General features: G+C 37.0%; 1 protein-coding gene across 1 annotated transcript in view; it reads left to right on the top strand.

Moving 5' to 3' along the window:
* RAB10 (RAB10, member RAS oncogene family) overlaps positions 1-22488 on the top strand; it is an 82839-nt gene extending 60351 nt beyond the window's left edge. Inside the window, exons 3-6 of the mRNA XM_026520276.4 lie at positions 9129-9267; positions 14561-14650; positions 15178-15279; positions 19947-22488. Coding sequence (XP_026376061.1) covers positions 9129-9267; positions 14561-14650; positions 15178-15279; positions 19947-20030 — 415 coding nt within the window. The 3' untranslated portion in view covers positions 20031-22488. The remainder of the gene's footprint in view (positions 1-9128; positions 9268-14560; positions 14651-15177; positions 15280-19946) is intronic.
* Positions 22489-22872: the final 384 nt, after the last annotated feature.

Here is a 22872-nt window from a genome sequence, read left to right as displayed (position 1 = left end):
ATATGTGGTTATTATAATGACCACATAGAACAGAACCTGGCAAATACAGATGCTCAAATATTTGTTGACTAAATGACCTTGTTTGGTGATTTCTGTTCATACTTCTCACTCACCATAAGTGTCAGGGACCTCCCTCCTCCTCCTATCTAGATTATGTCTTCCTTTCCCCTTACCCCATTCTTCGTCACTCTATCCTGTTTACCTTGTTAGCATTGATCACAGTTTGGGATCATATATTTGTTTGTTTATTTGCTCGTTCCTTTCGCCACTGGAATATAAGCTCTGCAAGAGCAGGTTTCAGACTTCTTTTTTTTTTTTAAATGAAGATAAGCATAGTTAAAACTAATGATATTTTGAAGTAGAGAAATTGCATATCTCTGAGGAAATCCAGGTCTTGTTAAAACTCAGTGTAGGACCCCTGGCTGGCTCAGTCGGGTGGAGTGTGTGACTCTTGATCTCCAGGTTATAAGTTTAGGCCCCACGTTGGGTGTAGAGATTACTTAAAAATAAAATCTTAAAAACACACACACACACACACACACACACACACACACACACAAAACACCCCAGTGCAAAATTTGACATCCTAATTTATAAAGTAAGAAATAACGTCATTATGTTATCAAAAACACAGAGTTAGAAAATTTGGGGTCTCTGCTTTGCAGAGAACATTGATGTTGTCTCTGGCCTGCTCTAGTGCTGTCAGTGCCCAGACTAAAAATAGCTGTCATAATAGCAGCCAGAGCACACAGCTTCCTTGACCCTGCATGTGGGACTAACAAGTAAGGAAATGAGCTATTTTAGTTCCTAGGAACATATCACTCCTTTTATAATATATCAGTGGGAAAAAAATAGGATTTCACAACATTCTCTTAGCTGTGTGTCTATTATTTTATGTAAGGAAAGTTTGTTGCTACTGGGTTGTAATTTCAGAAACCTTAAACGTAGGCTGAGAAGAAAAAAATTAGAAGAAAGGAAAACCGAGTTGAGTGATATTGAAACAGGCTTAAAATCTGTATTATGGTACATAGAAATATATTGTGAGTACATAAAGTGTTTAATTGCTCTTCGGATACTTAATACCTGGTTTTGCCTATTGGGGTCAACCTGCTGTGTATGTGCATGCAAACCTAAAAATAATTTGGGCAATGAATAAGCAGCTGTGGCTATTTTTAGCCCTGGGCAAAGGATCATCAATTAGCTTAGAGATATTGAGCAAGAATTCTGTTTCTGGTTCATAATAAATGGTTGATTGCCTTAACAATTGGTAGGGGCTGATAGAAGTATCTAGGCAGGACTCAGGAAAAGGGTAATTTGAGATCAAGGAGTCAAGGAGCCAGATCATCTTGTGGGGTGGATACAGTCATGTTGGAAGGTTTAAATGTATGACCTGTGTAAATGAAAATGGGATGTAGAAAGCGTTTAAAACCCTTAGCAGGGGAAGCATATAAATAGAAGGAAGGTAGCTGGGTGTAAGAGATTTTGGAAGATGGACGAGACTAAAAGAAGAGATGGAATAGAATGTCATGGATCAAAACAGAAACTTAACTCTGAATCTAGTGATTACCTTCGTTTCAGAGGGGCCATTAATATTTCAGTATCTTTTATATTAACATTTCATTTCTAATCAGTATTATAAAACCTAAGTGCTGTTGATTTAAATTTAAGTGGTTTCTTTTGCAGTGTATTCTTTGTTAGTAGAGAATTTAGTCATAGATTTGACACCGATATAGGTATATAATTTGCTAATTTTGTAATGTGAATGAATGGGGAAGAAGAACGCATATCCTTGCTAGACGGTGTTGGGAGTCGTCGTTCATAGTGAAATGCTGTGGAAGATCTCTTTAAGTTATTATTACTAATGACAAAAAATGAAGTAAAATTTTCTGTGCCTCCCATATATAGCCAGTAGGCACTTCTGGAAGCCCGGCTGCTATACACTCTTTGTCTTCAGTAAATACTTTCCCATCCTGGGTTTTAGCTAGGAAACTTTAACCCCTTTCTAGGGGCATGGAATTATTAGTTGATTTATACTTTTTACCAATTTAGAAAAGAACTAAACTATTTCTACCGTGATGAGACAGAATTTTTGTTGTTCTTTCATGAAATCATAAGTTACACGTGATTATAGATACTTTGTGACTAAATAGATAAGATTAATAAAAGATAAAACAATTCAGAATTGAGGAAAATGGAAGATGTAAATACACTATCTCTGAAGAACAACTTATGCTTAATTTGTAAAACTTACCTAGAAATTTCTTTAGGGGCAAAGGTATAAAAAGGACTGAGAAGGGGGGCTACCAACAATAGATTACATTACTCTTTTCAGAATTAATGTAAAGAATGGGGGAGAAAACATCATAACAAATACAGAATACATTTTCATAAAGCTCCTTCTTGTGATTTTTAATTAATATATTAAAGGTAATGATGATAAAAATTGTGTTCTAAGAATGTAAATAAATATACAGATAGAAATATGTATGTGTGCCTGTGTATGTAGCATTTACTGATCTAACTCGATTTAAGTTAGATACAACTTGGGAGAACTGATAGCATGTGTCTTAGATGGTTTTTCTTAAATGACAGCTCTGTTGGCAGTTTGTTGGTATTACATTACCGCCTGACTCTGCTTCTCCATACACACCCATTTCCAACACAGTAAATAGAATGATTCTTTTTAAACTCAGGTTAAGTTACTTCTTTTTGTAAAACCCTTCAATAGACTTCTCATCTCAGGAAAAGCTGAAGTCCTATTGACCTCCTTATTATTCCTCAACCATGGGTCAGGACCATGGTACTTGCTCTTACCTCTTCTTGGAACATTGTTACCCCCAGGTACTTCCTTATTCCCTTTACCTTCTCACTGAGGCCTTCCCTCACCACCCTGTTTAAAATTTTACTTGTTGCACCGTCCCCGACATCAGCCCCAAGTCTCTCTACTTTTTGTGTTCTTGGTACTTTTCACCCTCTGAAGATGTACAGTTCTAGAAATTATGATTTATTTGGTTGTCTACCCCCAGTAGCATATAAAAACTTCATTAAGGCAGGACTTTTTTCCTGTTTACAGTTCAATAAATAGTTGCAGAATGAATAAATGGGATTTTACATTATTTTAAAGGGCAGATCCATATACTTTGATACGAGATGGGCAAGTGACAGGGCTGAAATTCTCTTACAAAAGTTGAAAAATCCAGCTAGGTCGTCTTTAACTTGGCTAAATAAAAAATCATTTTATTTTACATTTATTCAGAAATAGGCTTCAGGCAAAGCCAGGGATTTCCTTGTGAACCAGCTTTGAGTACAGCTTAACCACAGACAGGTACTAACTTGAACATGTGCAGAGATGGTTTTGACCTACGACATCTTGAAAACACAAATTTTGAATCTCAAAATGACATTATTACATCTTTGCATATTCTTATACTACAGATTGGGCTCATTTATACCACACACAAATAAATTACAGAATTTTACTTTAGTTATTTCTTCTGGCTGTGAATGAAAAAACAAAGATTCAGAGTGGTTGTGTACCTTCAAGTTCACCCACCTGGAAGGGTTGGAATCTGAGGATAAACTTGGATCTGACTCCAAACCCATGTTCTGTGCGCGTTCTTGTAGAATGCCTAGCACACAGTATTTGAGTTGATGGATAGATGGATAGAGGGCAGATGTATGAACATGGTAATTGTACACCAGGATTGACTGTAAAGAATATTCATGTATTGGTAGTTCTGTTATATCTCTGGCTACATATATTTTTAGGTGTATAAGCATTTTTAAAATATGTTTTTAAGGATCATGCACCTTCATATGTAAAATAATACAGAATCTGCAAGGTAATCTTCTGAAATACTGACTCATTAACATTTGAATGCTTATTCGCCAGGTGTAGATAGCATGGATTCTGTAATGAACATGACCGACAGATCTCTGATGGAACTTTCATTTTAGAGGACATGGGAGACAAACAGGAAAATAAATCTGTAATAAGTGTTACACAGAGAAGTTAAGTAGGGATATGGAATGGAGAGCGACTGGATGACTATTTAAATTGCGTGGTCAGAGAAGGCTTCATTGTTAACGTGATGGTTAAAATGTGAACATGAGGAGCCAATCATGTACAGGCAGGCTGTGGGAACAGCTAGTGCAGAGGCTGTCAAGTGGAAAACAAGCTTGTGAATTTGGGGACGTTAAAAACAACAGCAGCAGCAACAAAAACGTGACTCTAGTTGTCAAGGAAAGGAGTCCCTCAGAATTTGGGGGGTGGAGAAAAGAACAAGTCCTGTAATACTTGTAAACCTTAAGGATTTTGGAACTGGTTCTGGTTATAATGAATTGGAAATTTTGTTTTTTAAGCCTAGTAATCTTTTCTGTTTTGTGATGTCTTTATGGAGATGAGACATAATTCATATACCATAATTCACCCATTTGAAGTATAAAATTAGCTTTTTAGTGTATTTACAAGGTATATATTCACCATCATCACAATTTTAGAACATGTTTATATTCCCAAAAAGAAACTCCATACTCTTTTTTTTGAAACTGTACTCTTCAGCAGCCACTCCCCATCCTGACCAAACCCCTAAGCCAGGGCAGCCACTAATATACTTTATGCCTGTGTAGATTTTCCTATTCTGGACATTTCATATAAGTGGAATTCTACATTATTTGATCCTTTGTGTCTGATTTCTTTCACGTAATGTTATCAAGGCTCACCCATGTTGTAGCAGATACCAGTACTTATTTCTGTCTTACGGCCGAGTAATATTCCATTATATGACTATACCACATTTTATTTATCCATTCATTGATGAGTTGATGGGCATTTAGGTTGTTTCAACTTTTTGGCTATTATGAATAATGTTGTTATGAATATTCATGTATGAGTCTTTATGTGGGCATATGTTTTCATTTCTCTTGATTGTATACCAAGAAGTAGAATTGCAGGATCATATGGTAGCTGTATGTTTAACATTTTGAAGAACTGTGAGACTATTTTCCACAGTGGCAGCATCAGTTTACATTTATACAAACAATGTATGAGGGTTCCAATTTCTCTACATCCTTTATTTGCTTTTTTGATTATAGCTATCTTAGGGTGTATGAAGTGATTTTGATTTACAGTTCCCTAATGACTAATGATGTTGAGCATCTTCCTCATATTTTCTTCTAAGAGTTTTATAGTTTTAGGGGCGCCTGGGTGGCACAGCGGTTAAGCGTCTGCCTTCGGCTCAGGGCGTGATTCCGGCGTTACAGGATCGAGCCCCACATCGGGCTCCTCTGCTGGGAGCCTGCTTCTTTCTCTCCCACTCCCCCTGCTTGTGTTCCCTCTCTCGCTGGCTCTCTCTCTCTGTCAAATAAATAAATAAATAAATAAATAAATAAATAAATAAAATCTTTTAAAAAAAAGAATTTTATAGTTTTAATGTCAGGTCTTAGGTCTGTTTCAAATTAATTTTCATATATGGTATAAGGTAGGGGTCCAACTTCATTCTTTTGCATGGAGATAACCAGTTGTTATAGCACCATTTGTTGAAAAACCTATTCTTTCCTCACTGAAGCTATTGGACGTTTAAGCAGAAAATGGTATAATCAGATTTAAAGAAGATCACTCTGGCTACTATGTAGAGAATGTTAGTTCCTGTATCTCTGAATGTTAGAATGCCAGCAAAAGTTACTGAGAATGAGCAGTCAGTGCCATCAACTAAGAGCAGAAACACGTGGTGTCAGAAAAGCCATGAGAATAAAATGTTTCAAGAAGAGAAGGTGGACAATTTTATGGTATCCTGATGAATGATTTATTTATTTATTTTTTTTTTTTTTTTTTTTTAAAGATTTTATTTATTTATGTGACAGAGAGACAGCCAGCGAGAGAGGGAACACAGCAGGGGGAGTGGGAGAGGAAGCAGCAGGCTCCCAGCGGAGGAGCCTGATGTGGGACTCGATCCCAGATCGCCAGGATCACGCCCTGAGCCGAAGGCAGACGCTTTAACGACTGCGCTACCCAGGCGCCCCCTGATGAATGATTTAAATATATAAAAAGGAACTAAATCCTGGGGCGCCTGGGTAGCTCAGTCGTTAAGTGTCTGCCTTCGGCTCAGGTCATGATCCCAGCATTCTGGGATCGAGCCCCACATTGGGCTCCCTGCTCAGTGGGAAACCTGCTTCCACTCTCCCACTCCCCCTGCTTGTGTTCCCTCTCTCTCTGCCTCTCTCTCTCTATCAAAGAAATAAATAAAATCTTAAAAAAAAAAAGAGGAACTAAATCTTGGATTTAGCTATCAGAGGTTTTTGGAGACCTTTTGAAGAAGAGCAGTCTTGGTAGAATAGTAGTAGTAGTAGTCAGATTAGAATTGGTTGAGAAATGAATTTGGGAAGACAGAAATTAGAGATCTCTTTAAAAAAGTTTGCTGGGGAGATTTTTTTGTAGACATAGACAAGCTGGTTTTAAAATTTATATGGAGGGTTGCCTGGGTGGCCCAGTCGGTTAGGCATCTGACTCCATCTCAGCTCGGGTCTTGATCTGAGGGTTGTGAGTTCAAGCCCCCCATTGGGTCCCACATTGGGCTCCTCACTGGGCATGGAGCCTAGTTAAAAAACAACAACAACTTATATGCAAAGTCTAGGTTAGCTAAAACAACTCTGACAAAAATAAGTGGGAGGAATCTATCTGGGTTTAAGACTTTATTTAGCTACAGTAATCAAGACAGTATGGTATGGGCGGAGGCATAAACACATAGGTCATTGGAACAGAAAGAAAAACTCAGAAATAGACTGGGTCATGGTCAATTGATTTTTGTCAAAGGTACAAAAGCAATTCAACAAAGAAAGGCTATTTCCTCAACATTTTCAACAAATGGTGCTAGAGTAGTTGGACATCCATATGTAAAAATATGAACCTCTACTTAAAATTCACACCCTGTACAAAAATTAACTCAAAATGTACCATTATTTTTAAAAGATTTTATTTATTTGACAGAGAAAGCCCAAGCAGGGGGAGCAGCAGGCAGAGGAGAGGGAGAAGCAGACTTCCTGCTGAGCAGGGAGCCTGATGTGGGGCTTAATCCCAGGACCTCGGGGTAATGACCTGAGCCGAAGGCAGATGCTTAACTGGCTGAGCCACCCAAGCACCCCTGTATCGACAATTTAAATATAAAATGTAAAACCAAAAACTTTTAGAAGAAAACATAGAAAATCTTTGGGACCTAAGACTAGGTGAAGAGTTCTTAGCTATAACGCTAAAACCATGATCCATAAAAGATTCTTAAAAAAATCAATAAATTGGATTTCAATATTTAAAACTTTCACTCTACAAAAGACTTTGTCAAGAGAATTGAAAACTAGGTACAGAACTCTCAACATGTAGCAGTGTTTAAAAAAAAAAAAAAGACAGCAAACAATCCAGTTAGAAAATGGATAGAAGACAAGAACAGCCATTTTACCAGAGAGGATATATGGATGGCAAATAATTACATGAAAAATGTTCACCATCATTAGCCATAGAGAAATACAAATTTAAATGATGATGAGGTATCATTACATGCCTTATTTATTAGATTAAAATAAAAAATAGTGACAACACCAAATGCTGATGGATGCAGAGAAACTGGATCTGTTACATTGCTGCTTGGAGTGTAAAGTGGTACAGCCACTCTAGAAAAGTTTTGTAGTTTCTTATAAATGTAAACATATCATATGGCTCAGCAGTAACATTCCTGGGTATTCATCCCGAAGAAATGAAAACTTCTGTACACACAGGAACTTGTGCATAAGTATTCATAGCAACTTTATTTGTAATGGCCAAAACTGGACACAACCCAATGTCCTTCCATGGGTGAGTAGTTAAAAGTGGTATGTCCATACAATGGAATACTATTCAGCAATAAAATGGAACAGACTAGTATACGTGCAGCAACTTTGATGGATCTCAAGGAGATCATGGTGGAAAATGTGAAAACGATCATTTCAAAAGGTTGTATATAGCATGATTCCATTTATATAGCATTCTGGGAATGACAAAATCATAGATATAGACAACAGTTTATTGGCCGGAGTATAGGGACTAAAGGAGATGGAGGAGTGATGCAACATTTTTCTATCGTGTTTGTGGTGGTGATTACACAAATCTGTACATCTGAAAAAATTGTAGAGAACTACATACATGCGTGCATGTGCACCCACACACACATATGAGTGTATGTTTTTTAAAAAAAGTGAACTTTAAGGTCTTTTGATTGTACCAATGTAAATTTCCTGGTTTTGCTTTTGTACTGTGGTGTAATATGTTACCATTGGAGGAGAGCTGGGTGAGGATACACAAGACTTTGTACTATTTTTGTAACTTCCTGTGAGGCTATAATTATTTTAAACGTTAAAAAAGAAAGTTTGCTGGGGAGGGGAACAGAAAATGTGGTGTTAGTTGGAGGAATGTAGGGTTGAGAGTGTTTTTTTGTTTTAATTTTGCTTTTTTAGAAAAGGGGATACTGAAACATGTATGTATGCTGATGAGAATGATCCATAAAAGGAAGATATTGGTGATGCAAACAAGGGGGGTAATTACAGGAGCAAAATACGTATCTCCGATCTTTGGCATGAAGGAATTGAAAAATATTATTTGTGTATTTCCATCTTGTTACTTAAAAATGAGGTTATCTTTACAACATTTTGTAAATGATCCTAAAGATAAATGTGGCTGTACTACGGTTTAATCTAATGTTCTAAACATTCCATATGCTTTTGTGTTACGCTATGGAACTAGATCACTGAATAAAATGGAATTTCAAGAGTTTTTATCATACTTGCTGGTGTTCATTTTAAAATAACTTCCAAGAGTTTTACGTGTCATTTTTCTATGGTTTTCCCTTCAGGTTTTCATCCACTGTAGGTAGGTCATGAATTTCCTTTGAATAAAAATAGTTGCGTATATGTGTATATATGTTCTTATGAATAAACCATAGTTATTTGCCATTTAAGAATTAAATGAGTGGTGGTACTGTTTTGCTTTGTAGCGTATAGTGGATTTAATGTTGATCTTACCAAACCATTCTACTGTTTTGCCCTTCCTTTATCTAGAATGTTGTAATATCATAGTGCTCAACACAAATTATTGCTGTTTATTTCAGGGATACGGCAGGCCAGGAACGATTTCACACCATCACAACCTCCTACTACAGAGGAGCAATGGGTATCATGCTAGTATATGACATCACCAATGGTAAAAGTTTTGAAAACATCAGCAAATGGCTTAGAAACATAGATGAGGTAAGACCTAGACATTGTGTAACTCTAATAAAGACGCATTTTTGTGTTTACTTAAGAATAAACAATTCTAAATGATGTTTAGGATATAATGTACTATCATTGAGTTATTTCTACTTCTTAAAGGTTAATGTTATATTTTGCTTACCTTTCTCTCAAATTTTTGGGTAAGCCTATCCAGAACCGCATCCAAGGGAATTACTAACTTAGGCAAAAACTTTATACAGCCATCTTATAGCATGGCCCCATGTAGAATCTACCAGTGGTTTTACACACCTCTCTCTATCTAAATGAATTCTTTCTCCGTGAATTTTTGTTGAAATGATGAATTACTACATTTTTCAGTAGTAATTTAAAACAACAGAAATGCTATATCACTTCTAGACATTTTGAAAGATAGAGTAGTAATGTGTTAAAAACCTAACCAAGAAAATAGTGCCATTTCATTACATGTGAAGATATCAATTTTTAAAAGGTAAAATATGTGTCAAATCTGGTCTATTTCTGTTCTGCAGTATAGGTAGCTTCTTGTTGAAATTATTTTTCATGTCTTATTGCAGCCTTTTGGGCCTTAAATTTCCTTAAGACTAACTCCTTAAAGCACTTTCAGCTAGAAGACCAAGTGTTAAGCCAGTATTAGATGCAAGATAATGATATCTTAGTGGTAGCAGTCCTGACAGCTCATTACTAACTTTTCCATCCCTGCAATAAATCTTCAAAGAGAAGCCTGTTAGTATTTAATAATGAGTTAACAATACAGAGATTTTTGAAACAAGAAAGGCTCCATTTTGGATTATCTTAGCCTTTATTTTATGATTCAGACAACTAGCATGTGTAGTAGGAACAATTGGTAAAGAGACTGTGCATTGTTGTTTCAACAACAACAGTTTTCCGTATTCGGTGACATGAACTGGATGTCCTACAGTTCAGTCCTATTCTGATGCTAACTGCCCAGCCTTAGTGTCGGACTCCCCAAGTTTATGGACTGCCCTTCCTTCAAATGTTAAGTCCTGGGTCCCCTTGGCTACCCACAGTTCTGTCTGACTTGGCTACAAATTTGGGGGTTCCCCAGGACCCACTTTCGGGTTCAGTAATTGGCTAGGATGACTCCTAAAACTCAGGAAAGTGTTTTATTTACATTTATAATTTTATTATAAAGGACACAGTGCAGGAATAGCTAAATGGAAGAGATGTACAGGCAAGGTATGGGGGTTGGGGAACACAGAGTTTCCATGCCATCTCTGAACATGTCACCCTCTGGGCATTTTGATGTGTTCACCAACCTGGAAGAGGTCCCCTCACTTCATTGTTTCAGAGTATTGATTCAGGTTTTACTGCATAGGTATGGCTAGTTAAACCGTGCCTCTGGTGATTAAACTTAATCTCTAGCCCCCTTCACCTCATGGGAGGTAGGGGAGTGGCTGCAAGTTCCAAGTCTTTTTTATTTTTATTTTTTATTTGAGAGGGGAAGAGAGAGAGAGAGCAGAAGCAGGGAGAAGCAGGCTCCCTGCTCAGCAGGGAGCCTGATATGGGGCTTGATCCCAGGACCCGGAGATCATGACCTGAGCTAAAGGCAGACCCTTAATGGACTGAGCCACCCAAGTGCCCCTTGAAAGTTCCAGTTCTTTATTAATCACGTGTTTGGTTCCTCTGGTGACCAGCTTCCATTGTGAAGGTCTGTTGGCCACCCACCCCTCTGCCCCAGTTCTTCATTAGCATAAACTTAGGCAGAAAAGGCCCTGTTAGGAACAACAAAAGACCCTCTGTCACTCAGGAAATTAGGAGTACTGTGCTAGGGCACCAAGGCCAAATATGTTTTTTATTTATATTACAGCCTTACACACTTTGTAGGCCGGATGGCTTCAGTTTCCCAACATGAGAATTAAGATACATAAAACTCAGTCATTAAAAAGAAAATCTGTTTTTCTGACATATAAGAGATTGGTGTTGCCTGATTTTCAATTTATTGTAGAAATTAAAGCTTTAACTAAATGAGAAAAAGCTGAATTGATCCACGGCATTTAAAAAAGGATTATATATCATGATCAAGAGGAATTTACCTAGGAATGCAAGGGTGGTTCAGTATAAGAAATCAGTCAGTGTAATACACCATCTTTTTGTGTTTTTTTGTTTTTTTTTTTTTAAGATTTTATTTGACAGAGAGAGAGAACGAGCAGTGGGGAGGGGGAGAGGGAGAAGCAGACTCCTTGCTGAGTAGAAAGCCCGACCAGGGGCTTGATCCCAGGACCCTGAGATCACAGCCCGAGCCAAGGCGGACACTTAACCCAGACGCCTTGTGTAATGCACCATCTTGATAAAGACAAAAACCATATGATCGTACCAACAGACACAGAAAAAATTTTTGACAAAATTCAACACCCTTTCAAGATAAAAATACTCAACAAACTAGAAATAGAAAATCCGTAGCCTAGTAAAGGACATCTGTGAAAATCCCACAGCTAACAGCATACCTGCCCCTACGATCAAGAAAATGAGAAGCGTACCACTACTGTTCAGAATTGTAGTGGAGGTTCTAGCGAGGGCAATTAGGCAAAGAAAAGGGGGAAACCCAGACTGGGAGGGAAAACTGTATTTGTAAATAATGAGACTTTGTATGTAGAAAATCCTAAGGAGGGGTGCCTGGGTGGCTCAATCAGTTAAGCATGTGGCTATGGCTCAGGTCATGATCACGGGGTCCTGGGATCGAGCCCCACATTGAGCTTCCTGCTCCACAGGGAGCCTGCTTTCCCCTGCCCCCCCCACCTCTCTCCCTGCTTATGTACCACCACCCCCAATAAATTTTTTTTTTTTAAGATTTTATTTATTTGATAGGGTGCCTGGGTGGCTCAATAGCTTAAGCGTCTGCCTTTGGCTCAAGTCATGATCCCAGAGTCCTGAGATCAAGCCCCACATTGGGCTTCCTGCTCGGTGGGGAGTCTGCTTCTTCCTCTCACTGCCTGCTGCTCCCCCTGCTTGTGCTTTCTCTGTCAAATAAATAAACAAAATCTTTATTTTTTTTTTAAAGATTTTTATTTACAGAGAGAGCATAAGCAGGGGGAATGGCAGACAGAGGGAGAGGGAGAAGCAGACTCCCCACTGAGCAAGGGGCCCGATGTGGAGCTCGATCCCAGGACCCTAGGATCATGACCCGAGCCTAAGGCAGACGCTTAACCATCTGAGCCACCCAGGCACCCTGTCAAATAAATAAAAATCTTTAAAAAAGAAAGAAAGAAAATCCTAAGAAACATACACCAAAAAATAAAACTGTTAGAACTGATGAACAAGTTCAGTACGCTTGGAGGACACAAGATCAGTATACAAAAATCAGTTGTATTTCTATACACTAGCAGTGAATAATCCAAAAATGAAATTAAGAATATAATTCCATTTATAGTAGCATCAAAAAGAAGAAAAACGAGTTATGAAAAATTTAACCAAAGATGTACAAAACTTACATATTGATAACCATAAAATGTTGGACAGAAATAAAGATCCATGTAATTGGAAAGACACCCCATGTTTATGACTTGGAAGATTTCATATTGTTAAGATGGCAGCACTAGCCAAAGTGATCTTCAGATTCAGTGTAATCCTATCAAAATCCCAGCTGCTGTCTTGGGGGTGGGGGTGGGGCTGGCAGAAATTGACAGGCTGATCTTAAAATTCATATGGAGGTACAGGCACAGGACCAGAATAGCCGAACAGGCTTTTTTATGAGGAATGACATTTAGGCTGAGATCTGAAGAAATGAGTAAAAGTTACCCAGAAGAGGATAGGGCTAGTGGAAAGAAAGTGATTGATTCAAGTTTAAGACAAATCAAATCTCAAATTACTTTTATTATTTAGAAAACTTAACTACCTTGGCTCTGGAGACATTCAGGGAAAGGAGTGTTGGGCCAAAGATAGATGATTTGCAAATACTTTCCTTACTCCAGGGGTTGGTTGTCTTTTCACTCTGATAGTGACCTTTGACACCTAAAAGTTTTTAATTTTGATGAAGTGTAATTTGCCTATTTTTTCTTTTGTTTCCTGTACTTTTGGTGTCATATCCAAGACACCATTGCCAAATCCAATGTCATAAAATTTTTCTCCTGTGTTTTCTTTCGTGGAAATGGAAAAGGAGAAGTTTTTATAGTTTCAGGTCTTAACCTTTAGGCCTTTGATCCACTGAGTTTATTTTTGTGTATGGTGTAAGTTAAGGGTCCAGCTTCATTCCTTCACATATTGATACCTGCTATGCCCAGCACCATTTTTTTTTAATTTGGTTTTCTTAATTTTTTTTTCTTTCTTTTCTTTTCTTTTTTTTTTTTTTTTTAAGATTTTATTTTATTTATTTGACAGAGAGACAGCCAGCGAGAGAGGGAACACAAGCAGGGGGAGTGGGAGAGGAAGAAGCAGGCTCACAGCGGAGGAGCCTGATGTGGGGCTCGATCCCCGAGCACCAGGATCATGCCCTGAGCTGAAGGCAGACGCTTGACGACTGTGCTACCCAGGCGCCCCCCAGCACCATTTTTTGAAAAGACTGTTCTTTCCCCCATAGAATGGGCTTGGCACTCTTGTTGAAAGTCATTTGATCATGCATGCAAGGGATTATTTCTTGGCTCTGTATCCTGTTTATTCATGTATATATCTTTATGCTAGTAGCACAGTATTTTGATTATTGTAGCTTTGTAGTGAGTTTTGAAATCAGGAAGTAAGTATGAATCTTCCAACTTTGTACTTTTTTTTCAAGATTATTTTGGCTGTTCAGGGTCCCTCAAGATTACATACGAATTTTAGGGGTAGGTTTTTCTATTTGTGCAAATGGTGTTAGGATTTCAGTGGAGCAAATATTTGTTTTTAACTGATTTTTCTGCATGGGATCTTCTTGTACCCTACCAGTGTAGCTTTTTGAGATATTAAGAGCTCTGTAGAATTTTTAAGTAAGGCTTCTATGGGGCAGTACTCATTATCTAAAATCATAATCCAACTTGGATTTAGATTATACATAAGAGATTTCAGTTTCAGGTCTTTTGCCTGTATCTTCAGTTTTGGTGAGACTATATCTAGAAACTAGACAGCCTCCAGCTGGGGTAAAATAGTATTTGACAGCGGTATGTTTTAGGAATTCTGTTTCTTTCTCTAAGTAATTTACGAATTTGTGTAGGCTTTTAGCATGGGGTGATTTCAGGGTGCTTGCTTTAAAACTTCAGATTATAAAAATGACAATGAAAATTAAGAAAAATAAAGTCATTTTTAGAGAATATTAAGCTGTAAGTCATGGTAGTGTGTACATTAAATCTTCATTCCATTGTAGCATGCCAATGAAGATGTGGAAAGAATGTTACTAGGAAACAAATGTGATATGGATGATAAAAGAGTTGTACCTAAAGGAAAAGGAGAACAGGTAAAAAGCTCTGAATGAAATTAATACGCTGCTCTTGGTGAAGATGGTATTGCATTTGATTGTTGGTAATGATAGTGGAGTGTGCTGAGTTATTCACATTGTTTTATAAATGCTGTGGGGAAACAGTGGTTTATCATTTGAGTGAATTTTTTCAGTGCATATCTAATAGGTATGGGAGAATTAAACCTTCGGTAGTAGTATTTTTAGCTGTATTTAAACTACAAAGAGGGAAAAATAGAAATTAGTGATCCTCAGTTTTTTAACTTAAGACTTTAAGTAAGTACCTCACTTAGAGTATTTGAAGTAAACTCCTGAAGTGAGGAGAGGATTCTTTTATTATTTTTCTTTCTTTATTTATTTTTTGAAAGAACTTGGTCATTTGAATCGTGACCCGTTGAAATACTTTGCTTTATATAACCTAGTAGGGACTGCTGCCTTTAGAATATTATTATTTCCTCCAGAATGCTGAAGTCAACAGTTGGGACCCTGTGCTTGAATTTTATGATGACATTTTGCTTCTATTTTAGATTGCAAGGGAGCATGGTATTAGATTTTTTGAGACTAGTGCAAAAGCAAATATAAACATCGAAAAGGCTTTCCTCACATTAGCTGAAGATATCCTTCGAAAGGTAAGATCCTATTTTTTACTTCCCAAGGTGCCCTGTGTCACAGTTCTTCTTTGAAGTCCTGGATTAACATACAGAAAATTAGGTTTGGGTGGTATTGTTCCTAAATGTTCCCCTGTCACCAGTATCTAGCCCTCTAAAGTGAAGTAGGAACTGGGGGAAGCAATGAGCCATTAGAAATCTGTAGCTTCTGGTCAGCGGTGACACTGTTCTGAGCTCCCACACTGACTCTCAGGTCCCCAGGTTCATGCACCTTCTTTCAGCTTTTTGTCTGGTCTGCTGTCTTGTGGCTCTTCTGTTTACTTTTGGACTCACTTCTCTTACACATTCTTTTCATTTCCATAGATAATTTCTTAAAATTTAAGATAATAGTTACTGCTACAGAATCGCTTTCTTCTCTCTCTATAGTCACTTCTCAGATGTGCCAGTAAAGAGCATGTATATATTATATAGTGAATAAATACAATAAATCCATCCCTGTATTTCATTTAGCCAGTCATTTCAATCTGTGATATTTTACAAATCGCTGAAATATGATTCCAGGGAATTCATTTTACTTCCGGGTTAGTTTTCTGGGTTTAATTTGTGAATCCCCATACTTACCAATATGAGAAACTTGTAGCAAAATTGGGAATATGACTAGATATAATATGCAGATTTGGTTATGAATCCTGAGTTGTCTGTTCAATCTCTGGTACATTTAAATGCGTATAAAAACAGAAAACATCTGACACAACTAAAGGAGAAGTAGGCACTGTATAGGAGAAAATTTAATTGCTTCTGGTAACCATTCTATTTTTATAATTGAAATAACTGTATTTTTTCAAAAACCAATCCCCAAATTAAAAAATACATACATCTATAAAACAAGCTGTAATAGAGATGGTATCTCAAATATAAATCTAGTGAAATTTCAGAGAAATCAAACAACTTAATTTTTTATAGTGAACTGTAGTTATCCATTAACTATAATTGTGTGTTCAAACCAGAAAAATGTCATCAGTTACATTGCTATTCATAGTGACTATAAAATAAAAGTTGTGCCCTTCCATATCTGCCAGCATCCTGGTATCAATAATACATCGAGTAATAAGAAGCAAGTTAGGATAGAATACGTGTAGTACGATCTTATTTTTAAAAATTCTGTATGATACCAAACACACATGTGTATGCATGTGCACACACGTTTAGTTATGTTTAGCAAATAAAGATCTGGAAGGATTTATACCAAACTCTTAAAATAGTGAGTATTCCAAGTGGGTTACGGTTGTAAAGGGAGGGAGACATAGAACAGAAATTACTCAATGACTCTTACGTTTATATAGTTTTGTTTAGAAAATTTAACGTATCTTTTTAAAGTTATAAAAACAACTTAAAATTTTTAAAATATCCTTTCACAGTATGTAAAGGTAAAACCCCTTGGAATTCCTTGAAGAATTTTTATATTTTTATATACATTTTTATATTTCAAAGTATTCCTATGAGAAATAAAAATAGAAGAGTAGAAAAGTAAAGTACTAGATGGACAAGGAAAATTGTTCATATTATTAATTAAATGAAGGGAACAACAGGAATAGAAAAATGCTCTTTTAGGGGCGCCTGGGTGGCGCAGTCTTTAAGCGTTTGCCTTCGGCTCAGGGCGTGATCCCAGCGTTCTGGGATCGAGCCCCGCATCAGGCTCCTCTGCTGAGAGCCTGCTTCTTCCTCTTCCACTCCCCCTGCTTGTGTTCCCTCTCTCCTTGGCTGTCTCTCTGTCAATTAAATAAATAAAAATCTTAAAAAAGAAAAGAAAAGAAAAATGCTCTTTTAATTGTGGAGTTCTTTGTATCTCAGAGTTGGGCAGGTCACAGTGAAAAATTATTCCAGAATTGACCATAACACTTGTTGAAATACTCTTGTCTCTTGTGTTCTTTCTCTGTCTGGATTTTTTGGTTTTCTCCATTGTTTTTGATTTTTTTCTGTCCATACTGTATCCCTTGATTTTCTCACTAATCTTGGCATTAAAACATACATATATATGCTTATATGGTCTTATAATCTGTGTCCCAGTGTGATATGAATGAATACACCGATAAAGATCTTCCCCATGTAGGCATGCCCCAATGTGAGGTCCCATTTTTTTCTCATACACATACATATATGCTTCTTGATGTGGTAAAGTTAGGAGTCAAAACATCAAATATAAACTTGCTTTACATTGGAGTGTGAGAAATACAGGAGTGGTTCCTGACCAGCAGCTTTCTGTGCCATGATTTCTCTCCTGAGTTTGTAAAAGAAAAATTAACTTTAGAATGAAAGCAATTTAAAACATTTTTAACTTAATTATTTGAATAGGTAATTCATTCTCATGGTGCAAACATTTAAAATAAAGCGAGTACAAATGCAGAGAAGTTTCCCACCACATTCCCCCAACTCCTCATTCCCCCCGACAGGTAACCAGTGTAATTAACCTCTTAATTATTAATATATGAGTAAATATGAATATATATATTTATATATATAATTCTTTATATATACCTTTTTTTAAACAGGTAAGGCAACCTACTGTACTCTGTTTGGCACTTAAAATAAGTAAAATAATTCTACTTTTAAAATAAATGGTACTCCTTTGAGTAAATATGTCATATAGGTTTTCTCAATGAGGGACATACAGGTGATTTTCAGCCTTATGATCTCATAAATTGTATTGCAGTGAATAATCTTATATGTAACTCATTTTGCAAGCATATGATTATGTGCAAGTATGTGAAGGACAGATTCCTAGAAGTGGCCAAAGAGCATAGATGTACATTTTTATAATTCTGTTACATGTTGCCACGTGCTGGCATGAGGTTGTACCCATTTACACTCCCACTGACAGTGGATGAGAATGTCTGTTTCTTCACACTCTGGCCACATAATGGATTATAAGACTTTAAGATCTTTCCCAACCTGACAGGTTAAAAAAAAAAAAAAAATTTAATCTGCAGCGCTCTTATGAGTTTGGTGAGCATTTTTAAAGACAGTTTTAAGAATCGCTTTTGTATTTCCTTTTCTGTAAACTTGTTTTATTCCTTTGCTCACTTTTTCAGTTAATACTTTCGGCTTTAACAGAGTTAAAATGACTCTTCTGTCATTTTTCTCAAGATCTGCAATAAGAATAAAGTTGGTTGTTCAGGAAAACTCACAAAGATTTTTTTAAAGCAAAACTTTTTATCTTTTTTTTTTTTTTTTTAAAGATTTTATTTATTTATTTGACAGAGAGAGAGACAGCGAGAGAGGGAACACAAGCAGGGGGAGTGGGAGAGGAAGAAGCAGGCTCATGGCGGAGGAGCCTGATGTGGGGCTCGATCCCGGAACGCCGGGATCACGCCCTGAGCCGAAGGCAGGCGCTTAACCGCTGTGCCACCCAGGCGCCCCTAAAACTTTTTATCTTTAACACACAATGAGGAGAAGAATCCCATAAGGCAGTGAGAGTAGGTAGGTGAGCTCAGAGTGCAAGTCAGAATTTCACCTCCATATGAGTTAAGTAGGGCTTCTCTTGGGCTACATGACTTTTTAAAATATTTTAAGTTTTCCCCCCTGGGTTACCTTAACTTTATCTTGTTTCCATGAGAGAATACATTCCCAGTTACATCCTGGCTTTTAAAATTTCATTCATGATGACCTACTGTTAATAAAACAGCCTGGATAAATTTCACAGACTGATCCTGAATAAAGGGAGTCGTACATAAAAGAATACATAAAGCATGGTTCCACATATTTGAAGGTCAAGAACAAAAAAAACAACCTCTGGTGACAGAAATGAGAGTACTGATTACCTTTAGGAGGGTAGTACTGGCTGGAAAGGGACACAGGGGAGCCTTCAGGGGGTTTTCTGTTCTGTGTTTTGATCTGATAGCTTCACTCTATATACTAAAAATCCATCAAGCACAATTAAGATTTTTATACTTTACTATATGTGTGCGGTTTCTAAAAAAAAATGTCCTTTCATACATACCGTATAGGCTATCCATTGAAAATAGTATATTCTTTTGATTTTAAAAGTAATATTTAGATTATTGGGGAGATACAGGATTATTCATAGAAGGAAATAAAATCACTCACCAACCCACCACCTAAGGTTTTTCTCTTTTCACATTTGGTATCTCTCCTTTTGATTTTTTTTCTGTGTCCATTTTTAACGTAGATTATACAACTTTGCATTCTGCCCTGCCCTTTCTCTTCCACTTAATGTTAGCATATCATTCTTGAGCTTGCCTTTTTAAAACTGGTGTAGAGCGTTACAAACTTCGGTCTCAAAAGGCAAGTGACTAGACAGGGCTGTTTTACTTCTCTGAGGTTAGACTTGACGCAGCATTGGTTTTATACAGATGATAATGCTTTTTAAGTACTAGATACTCAGGAGTCAGGGCTAAGAGATAGCAAACCTTTGTGCGAACTGAGAGTAGAAAAGATACTGGAAGCTTTATTAAAGGGATGCCTAGAGGCTTCTAGACATTTCACAGCTTGGAGTAAGCAGGCAAAATGTAGATCAGAAACAAAGCTGCTAGGTTTGTGCATGGGAGTGGGAACCTGTCTTGCGCGACTGGAGTTATATTTTGTTACCTTTGTGAGAATATTTCTGTTGAATCTTGATTTCTCCATAACAATGTTTTTCATGGGTTACTTTCCTTGTGTGTTTGTTCCAGACCCCTGTAAAAGAGCCCAACAGTGAAAATGTAGATATCAGCAGTGGAGGCGGCGTGACAGGCTGGAAGAGCAAATGTTGCTGAGCGTTCTCCTGTTCCGTCAGTTGCCATCCACCACCCTGTTTTCTCCTCTTGCTGCAAAATAAACCACTCTGTCCATTTTTAACTCTAAACAGATATTTTTCTTCCTCATCTTAACTATCCAATCCACCTGTTTTGTCTTTCATCCGTGACTGCTTGCTGACTTTATAATTTTCTTCAAACAAGAAAATGTATAGAAAAATCATGTCTGTGACTTCATTTTTAAATGTACTTGCTCAGCTCACCACTGCATTTCAGTTGTATTATAGTCCAGTTCTTCTTATCAACATTAAAACCTATAGCAATCATTTCAACTCTATTCTGCAAATTGTATAAGAATAAAAGTTAGAATTAACAATTTTATTTTGTACAACAGTGGAATTTTCTGTCATGGATAATGTGCTTGAGTCCCTATAATCTATAGACATGTGATAGCAAAAGAAACAAAAGCCAGGAAAACACTCATTTTCGCCTTGAATATGTAAATGGGATTAATTTTGTCCTGTGCCTTATGTGGAAAGGAACTTCTTTGGTTTTTCCTTTTGTTTGTTAGTTTGTTTTGGTGGAAGCATGTGCAGGAGACATACATATCATCCAGACATAAACCATTAAAATGTTCGTGGTTTGCTTGGCTGTAATTTTCAAAGTAGTTAATTGAGGACAAAGGGTAATGCAGAAATGATAGCTTTGGTTTGCTGAGTCTTATTTTAAGTGGCCTTGATATTTAACACTATTCCTGCCACCAGTTCTTCTCTTTGGCCGCTTTTTCCTCGCTTTTTCCTCGTGTCTGTCCTCCTGCATGCTGCTCCATTTGCTTCTCCCTCCCCCACCACCAATGGTATGAGTTATTTAAAAGTGAAAGGGGCAAACTAGTAGGTTTTTCAAGTTTAACATAAAGGACTGATTTAACTCGCTAAGTAAACTGAAAGATAAATTCTAACTGCCTACTACTATTAAATGTCTTCCCCTCATTTTCTCTCTCTCCCGGGTAACTTCTGCCCCAGATTCCTCCATTTGCTCTTTTACTTCATGCTCCTCTTCTTCCCTCCCTGTTCCCTTTCTATCCACTGAGTTTATGAAATGGAAGAGTTAATTGCATGCACTAGTGTTTGGAGGGTGTTGTGGTTTGTCTTTCTAATTAGGTGTATAGCCTATTCACTTTCCTAGAATAAATCTCGTAACCGAAATTTGAGTAGTCTCCATTCTGGCAACTCCTCTAGCAGTTTGGTAGCCCAGTAAAGGTTTGGTTGTTTCTATTTTTGTTTTTGTTTTAAATGGTGGGAAGGAGGAGTGAAATTTATTAACATGTTTGCCAAATATACTGAGATTTGGCCTTTGAAGAACACTTTTTCAGTGTTAAGTTGTCTTTACCTTAAGATTAGAAATACTTTAGAATATTATTAATTTTAAGTCCCGTCTATACATCCCTTTGGAAAATGTGTATTACCATGGATTTGGGAAAAGGACAAAAGGCTTTTCATGTACAGATAAGATCTCCAGCTATCTCTAACCCTGTCCTTTCTTCACTTCGTTTTTCTAGTTTTGCTTCATTGCTTATCATCAGGATAGGGTAAGTTAAGTTTGCTATGCTGCTAGCATCCTAAGATGATACCTTTGTTGAAATAATTGTGAATAGCATGATTCATTTCTAGCAGAGGCTGAGTTTAGGACAGCAGCTTCCATTGAAAAGTCTCTCTGTGTCGTGGATAGCATTTTAATGCCCTCTTGGCTCACGTCAACAGCATTGGGACGTATCTGCTGTAAACATCCATGAATTTTTCAGATAGTGCCCTAAAAACAATTTTATATGCCTCACTGGTTGTTCTTAGGTTTTTCCTTTACTTGACTTTATCATTGTTTACTAGTAAAAGCAGCATTGCCAAATAATCCCTAATTTTCCACTAAAAATAATAATGAAATGATGTTAAGCTTCTCGAAAAGTTATAGGTTAAACCTACTATTGTTAGATTAATTTTAATGTATGTGTTGCTTTCCTTCATCTGGAATGTGGCAGTAGCTTTTTTATTTTTAACCCTCTTTAATCCTTATTCAATTCAGTGACTTAAGGTTTGAGAGCTAAACACTGGGATTTTTGGGTAAAAGACTGACAGTTTTGTTTGCATAATTATAATCGGCATTGTACATAGAAAGGTTATGGCTACCTTTTGTTAAATCTGCACTTTCTAAATATCAAAAAAAGGGAAATGGAGTATAAATCAATTTTTGTATAACCTGTTTGAAACATGAGTTTTATTTGCTTAATATTAGGGCTTTGCCCCTTTTTCTGTAAGTCTCTTGGGATCCTGTGTAGAAGCTGTTCTCATTAAACCCCCAACAGTTAAGTCCATTCTCTGGTACTAGCTACAAATTCGGTTTCATATTCTACTTAACAATTTAAATAAACTGAAATATTTCTAGATGGTCTACTTCTGTTCATATAAAAACAAAACTTGATTTCCAACTGTGTGGCTTGGTTTTCATTTATTTATGCAGTTGAAGATGGAGGATTACTTTGGAAGACAATGCGAAATAACAAACTGAATATTAGAGGAAATAGAAGGGAAATAACTTTCTCAGCCTAGGGAAAACAGTAATTTCAAGAACTGTCTTTGGTAAGAAACTACTGTAAAAAATGGAAATGTAAGCAGATTCATCCTGGTGTCAAAAGAGACACCACAGTCAGTCACTCCCCAGCCAACAACACTAGAATGGGCCAAAGGCAGACTGCAGCTAACACAGCTGATGACCCCGGAGCACCAAGGTAGGCTCCCAGGGTGAACGCTTGTTTTAGCAGTGACCATCCTCTTCTCTGAAAAAAGTATTTCTGACTTTTTTTGTGAACCAT

The sequence above is a fragment of the Ursus arctos genome, unplaced genomic scaffold, assembly GCF_023065955.2.
Source record: "Ursus arctos isolate Adak ecotype North America unplaced genomic scaffold, UrsArc2.0 scaffold_8, whole genome shotgun sequence".
Taxonomy (NCBI): domain Eukaryota; kingdom Metazoa; phylum Chordata; class Mammalia; order Carnivora; family Ursidae; genus Ursus; species Ursus arctos.
This window is presented reverse-complemented; position numbering and strand designations above follow the sequence as displayed.